This window comes from Prosopis cineraria, unplaced genomic scaffold (genome assembly GCF_029017545.1).
Source record: "Prosopis cineraria cultivar Desert tree isolate PC_DT_omini unplaced genomic scaffold, ASM2901754v1 PC8, whole genome shotgun sequence".
Classification (NCBI taxonomy): domain Eukaryota; kingdom Viridiplantae; phylum Streptophyta; class Magnoliopsida; order Fabales; family Fabaceae; genus Prosopis; species Prosopis cineraria.
In genome coordinates this window covers 10,190,735-10,197,629 of record NW_026555339.1, presented here as the reverse complement: position 1 = coordinate 10,197,629, position 6,895 = coordinate 10,190,735, and the positions used below count along the sequence as shown (strand labels likewise).

Sequence of the window (6,895 nt, the reverse complement as noted above, 5' to 3'; positions counted from 1 at the left end):
AAACCTGCTACTTTTTCTCGACCTTCGTCATGTAATGCAGTCTCAACTAGTGATGCCATCATCTTAAATATCAAAATTTTGGAAATATCAAGATTTTGGAAATACTAAGATTTTGGAAATATCAAGATTTCCTACTAAAGGAAAAAAAAGCAGTAACAGAAAATCAAATTAAATCAAGTCTACGAAGAACATTTCAACAGGCAGCAGCAACATTCAAAAGACAAATAACAACAACAATTCAACAAATACAGCTTAACAAAGATAAGTAACTTCTAAGTAATAAGTGCAACAAGTAGTCAAGAATCAACAATTTAAGCCCCAAGTACAACTTTAACTTCAACTTCAACTTCAACTTCAACTCATTGCTCTTCCTCTTCAACTGAGATATTTGAAGCTAATGATTCTTCTGAAAATAAAACAATAAACACAATATAAACAAAAATTATTAAATATATATAAACAAAAAGTTAAATCATATTAAAAGAAATAATCAAATATAAAAAATGATATTACCTTCCACAGCTTGCTCTGTATCGTTAAAATTATCAACATCAACACCTTTCAGTTTTGCAGTTGATGGAGATAGCCAGTTTTGCGCACAAATTAGTGCCTCAACCATCTTTGGAGATAGGGAGCTCCTAAAATCATCAATTACACGACCTCCTGTGCTAAATGCAGATTCTGAAGACACAGTGGAAACAGGCATGGCCAATACATCACGTGCAATCAATGAAAGGACTTTATATTTAGCCTAATTCAATTTCCACCATGTTAAAATGTCAAAAGTTGGATCAAGTGCTTCAGCTAACTCATCGTGCAAATACTTGTCCACCTCTGCATACTTATCTGCTTGAACCTCAATCTCTTTTTGGGCAAGAAACCTTTGAAATGAAGCCCTAGACCTAGAACTTAAGAAAGTTAAAGGCCTACGATCTGATCCAAGTGATTGAGTCAAACTACTTTCACTTGCTCCTTGTGTCTGACTTTGACTCTGACTTTGAGTCTGAGATGTGTCAACCCCACTTGAATAATGATCATATAAACGATACAAGACATCTGAGACTTTTTTTGTCATAGCTTCACGTTGTGTAGTCTCAGGAAACATATCCTCAAAAGCAAACTGCAAATATTTCATTTTATACCTTGGGTCAAGTACCACTGCTACCACAAGCAAAAGATTAAGTTTCTCTAAGTTCCCCCAATACTTATTATACTTGGTCAACATGCTCTTAGCCATATCACAAAGCAAGGAATCATGATTGTTTGCATTTTCATATAAAATTGCAAAGACATCAACTATCTGTTGAAAGCAAACATTTGAGGTCACATAAAGTGATCCTGAAAATTGCAAAGTAATATCATAGAACACCTTCAAAAAGATCACAAAATCTTTTGCATCCTTCCAATCATTTTCATTAGGGGGACCAATCAAATTTTTATCCAAGAAGAAGTTTCTGTAATCATTATCTTGCTGCTCCATCCTCTCAAAAACGCTGCAAAATTTAATTGCACTCTCTAACATGATGTAAGTTGAATTCCATCTAGTTGGACAATCCATGCTTAGTAGCTTTTTTGAATCAATTTTCATTTTTTCCACAAGCTCCTTGAATTTATGAAACCTTGATGGAGAAGATCTCACATATTTAATGGCATTTCGAATGCCTTCAATACACTTGTGCATATCCTTCACACCATCAGAAACAATCAAATTTAAGATATGCGCACAACAACGTAAGTGCAAGAACTCCCCATCACAAACTAAACCATTCCAATGCCTCAAGACCCCCTTTAAAGATGCCAAAGCAGTGTCATTAGAAGAAGCATTATCAACTGTGATTGTAAACACCTTATCAATGCTCCAAAACAACAAGCATTTCTCAATTTCTTGAGCAATTGTTTCTCCCTTATGATTTTCAACTACACAAAAATTCAAGATTCGCTTTTGATATGTCCAATGCTCATCAACCCAGTGAGCAGTTAAGCACATATAATTGGCATTTTGATTGGAAGTCCAAGTATCAGTAGTGAGTGAAACACGGATTTGAGATTTTTTAAAATACCTTTTCAACTTTCTAGCTTCTTCAATGTACAACTTGTAGCAATCTCTAGTAACTGTCGCTCTTGAAGGGACTTGAAAGCGAGGTTCTAACCTTCTCATCATCTCTTTAAAACCATCACCTTCCACAATATTAAAAGGCATCTCATCCAATATCACAAATATAGCAATGGCTTGTCTGCAATCAAGTTGATTAAATAGATGATGACTCAAAGTTTTAGATGACCCTAATTGAGAGCCCGATAGCAAAGATTGTGCCAACTTGTTTGCTTTGTTCGGATTTCTAGGACATCTTTTTACATGTTTTCTCATTCCATTTGTACCATGTCTTGTAGAGTCACAACCAATTGTTGTTGGGCAATACTTGCACTTAGCACGGGGTTCTCCATTAGTTTTGTCCAATGGCAACCTTTCAAAATGCACCCAAACAGCTGATTTACGTCTCTTTCTTCCACTGTCTCCTTCATTCTTTGACTCATTTCCCTCATTTTCCTCTTCAGTATCAGGTGATAAAGCATTTTCAGGATCTCCTTCTATTGTTTCAACATTTTCTTGAAGGGTGGGTGTAGTGGCCATTTTTCTTTGCAATGTAGATTTAGCCAATAGCAGCAGCAACAACAACCCTTAACTGATTAAAACCTCATATTAAATATTCAAATAGATTTGAAAGAGACCAGTCTGACATAGTAAGCACGATAAATCATCAAAACTTTTAACAAATTGGTAGAGAGATATAATCCATTAAATCTCACAGCAGACAAAAAAAAATGTAAGCAATTAATATATTGTTGTAGCACTATTTTCAGCAAGCATAACAAAAGAAAAATTAAAATATCACCTTCCTAGAAAGAAGATGGAATTAAATGATATTAACACATTTCCTAACCAATATTTATTTTTCTTAAAAACAAGAATAAATAGAATGGGCATATAAACATATCACCGAGATAACAGATGGGTGAGCCAGCCAACATGAAACTGAGGATTTGCCAAATCTAAATGACCATGTGCGCTAGACAGTGTGTGCCCCATGAAACAACTTTGATTCAACCATCCATAAGCAAACCTCAAGGGATTAAATTAAAATCACTCATCATTTTGTGATGCTTTAATATTAAATTATATTTAATCAAATCTTAACTTTTTGTGATTGGGTAACAGTATATCTAAAAGGCCTTTCTCAACCAAAATGCACCAACATGAAATCTTTTCCTGATCAGGTAACAATATTGAACCGTTCTTTAAACATGATTGTAAAGACATATCTAAATAATTAAAAGGATTTTTTTTAATATGCCTATTTACTTAGATTAAATTTAAGCATTGTCAGGCTTACCTAAGGGTAACTCTTTCACATATGTTTTGTATGTTTATGCTGATTTGAGCATGAAATCTCATGTTCTTTTCATTGAGATTAACCTTTGTTAATTAAAAAAATATTTTAAAAACTGACAAGTAATACAAGTAACTATTTAAACCACTAAGAGGTGCCATTTTCATACTGCTCAAACATATCAACCTCAAGTTCTCAACCATAAAGGAAGCCCAATTTCCTTTACCCTCTTTAAACATCCAACTGCACAATAGAAGTGAAATTTCCTCCCCTCACCCACGACATTACGGTGTTCCAAGAACAAGAAAGAACAAATGAGTCTCACAATCAGATGCAATGCCATATCTAGAAGAGAATTACGAATCCTTACCTCCAGCCAATCACGATGAAGCAAGTAGAAAAATTTAGAACTCCCTCAAACAGAACAGCGTCGAAGAGCAGGGGAAGGAGACAATGGCGAAGTATAGCATCAAAGGAATGAGTTGGGTGTTTGATGGAGACTCCTACGTCTTTGAAAGACGGCGACTCATTTCATGGGAGGAAGAGATTACCAGCACACCCTTGTAGCTGCTCAAACGGAGGAGAAAGATGAAACTTCAGCAATGTGAGGCAGGGGAGGACCAAAACCACGAACTTGACGGTGCAGCCGAAGGAAATATGAGGCAACGTTAGGAGCCTGGGACGGAGATTTGGGTAGAGATCTGGGTTGAGGCAACAAATACCTTGCACTACAGCTCGAGACGGAGGCGTGGAGGTGGAGATAGAGGTGTGGTCCAGGTCGCGAAGGCAGAGGCGTCAGCTCTAGTCGTTGTGTGTCGAAGCTCGAGTAGAAAGATGATGTAACCGAAGGACCGAAGGACCGAAGGTCTGCTACTCTGCTTTGTCTCTGTGGCTGGACGACTGATCTGCGGCGGAGGGATCTTTGGAGTTGGAGGCTTGGAGCTTTGGAATGGAAGGGAAAGATGGAAACCGAACTGAGCTTTGGAATGGCGGAGGCGGAGGGATCTAGATCTGGATCTAGAAAGTGGAAACTGGAAAGGGAAACCGGAAAAGGAACTTCAAAAATTAAAAATGGTCTCTCGCTGCCGTGCGCCCGTGCCGCGTATCTCAGTCTCTCAGAGCTAAAAATAATATTAAAAATCAAATAATCAATTTAATTAAAATGAATAAATAATAGTTAAATTTAAAAATATATATATTTATATATACTGAATAAACGGGACGGGACGGGACGTCCCGATGGATGGCCCGTGTCCCGTCCCGTCCCGTCCCTATTTTGTCCCTGTCCCAAAAAAATCCCGTCCCGAATTTTTTCGGGCCGGGACCGACCCGTCCCAATATGATCGGTAGGAGTGTTCAAGATGTACCCGGCCCGACTGACCCGTACCGGCCGGTAGGAGTGTTCAAGATGTACCCGGCCCGACTGACCTGTACCGGCCCGTGCTCGTCCCGATCATATTGGGACGGGTCGGTCCCGGCCCGAAAAAATTCGGGACGGGATTTTTTTGGGACAGGGACAAAATAGGGACGGGACGGGACGAGACACGGGCCATCCATCGGGACGTCCCGTCCCGTCCCGTTTATTCAGTATATATAAATATATATATTTTTAAATTTAACTATTATTTATTCATTTTAATTAAATTGATTATTTGATTTTTAATATTATTTTTAGCTCTGAGAGACTGAGATACGCGGCACGGGCGCACGGCAGCGAGAGACCATTTTTAATTTTTGAAGTTCCTTTTCCGGTTTCCCTTTCCAGTTTCCACTTTCTAGATCCAGATCTAGATCCCTCCGCCTCCGCCATTCCAAAGCTCAGTTCGGTTTCCATCTTTCCCTTCCATTCCAAAGCTCCAAGCCTCCAACTCCAAAGATCCCTCCGCCGCAGATCAGTCGTCCAGCCACAGAGACAAAGCAGAGTAGCAGACCTTCGGTCCTTCGGTCCTTCGGTTACATCATCTTTCTACTCGAGCTTCGACACACAACGACTAGAGCTGACGCCTCTGCCTTCGCGACCTGGACCACACCTCTATCTCCACCTCCACGCCTCCGTCTCGAGCTGTAGTGCAAGGTATTTGTTGCCTCAACCCAGATCTCTACCCAAATCTCCGTCCCAGGCTCCCAACGTTGCCTCATATTTCCTTCGGCTGCACCGTCAAGTTCGTGGTTTTGGTCCTCCCCTGCCTCACATTGCTGAAGTTTCATCTTTCTCCTCCGTTTGAGCAGCTACAAGGGTGTGCTGGTAATCTCTTCCTCCCATGAAATGAGTCGCCGTCTTTCAAAGACGTAGGAGTCTCCATCAAACACCCAACTCATTCCTTTGATGCTATACTTCGCCATTGTCTCCTTCCCCTGCTCTTCGACGCTGTTCTGTTTGAGGGAGTTCTAAATTTTTCTACTTGCTTCATCGTGATTGGCTGGAGGTAAGGATTCGTAATTCTCTTCTAGATATGGCATTGCATCTGATTGTGAGACTTATTTGTTCTTTCTTGTTCTTGGAACACCGTAATGTCGTGGGTGAGGGGAGGAAATTTCACTTCTATTGTGCAGTTGGATGTTTAAAGAGGGTAAAGGAAATTGGGCTTCCTTTATGGTTGAGAACTTGAGGTTGATATGTTTGAGCAGTATGAAAATGGCACCTCTTAGTGGTTTAAATAGTTACTTGTATTACTTGTCAGTTTTTAAAATATTTTTTTAATTAACAAAGGTTAATCTCAATGAAAAGAACATGAGATTTCATGCTCAAATCAGCATAAACATACAAAACATATGTGAAAGAGTTACCCTTAGGTAAGCCTGACAATGCTTAAATTTAATCTAAGTAAATAGGCATATTAAAAAAAATCCTTTTAATTATTTAGATATGTCTTTACAATCATGTTTAAAGAACGGTTCAATATTGTTACCTGATCAGGAAAAGATTTCATGTTGGTGCATTTTGGTTGAGAAAGGCCTTTTAGATATACTGTTACCCAATCACAAAAAGTTAAGATTTGATTAAATATAATTTAATATTAAAGCATCACAAAATGATGAGTGATTTTAATTTAATCCCTTGAGGTTTGCTTATGGATGGTTGAATCAAAGTTGTTTCATGGGGCACACACTGTCTGGCGCACATGGTCATTTAGATTTGGCAAATCCTCAGTTTCATGTTGGCTGGCTCACCCATCTGTTATCTCGGTGATATGTTTATATGCCCATTCTATTTATTCTTGTTTTTAAGAAAAATAAATATTGGTTAGGAAATGTGTTAATATCATTTAATTCCATCTTCTTTCAGGAAGGTGATATTTTAATTTTTCTTTTGTTATGCTTGCTGAAAATAGTGCTACAACAATATATTAATTGCTTACATTTTTTTTTTGTCTGCTGTGAGATTTAATGGATTATATCTCTCTACCAATTTGTTAAAAGTTTTGATGATTTATCGTGCTTACTATGTCAGACTGGTCTCTTTCAAATCTATTTGAATATTTAATATGAGGTTTTAATCAGTTAAG

At 38.2% G+C, this 6,895-nt stretch overlaps 1 protein-coding gene across 1 annotated transcript; it reads right to left on the bottom strand.

Annotated features, from left to right (window-relative positions):
• Positions 1-751: 751 nt before the first annotated feature.
• On the bottom strand, positions 752-2,632 carry LOC129317276 (zinc finger BED domain-containing protein RICESLEEPER 2-like). Its single transcript, XM_054961635.1, has one exon. It carries the CDS (start codon positions 2,630-2,632, stop codon positions 752-754), a length of 1,881 nt encoding a protein of 626 aa, XP_054817610.1.
• Between the last annotated feature and the right edge of the window lie 4,263 nt (positions 2,633-6,895).

What these genes read in the sequence shown, in the direction of transcription:
- LOC129317276 (XM_054961635.1), bottom strand. Translation starts at nt 2,632, where the DNA reads ATGGCCACTACACCCACCCTTCAAGAAAATGTTGAAACAATAGAAGGA.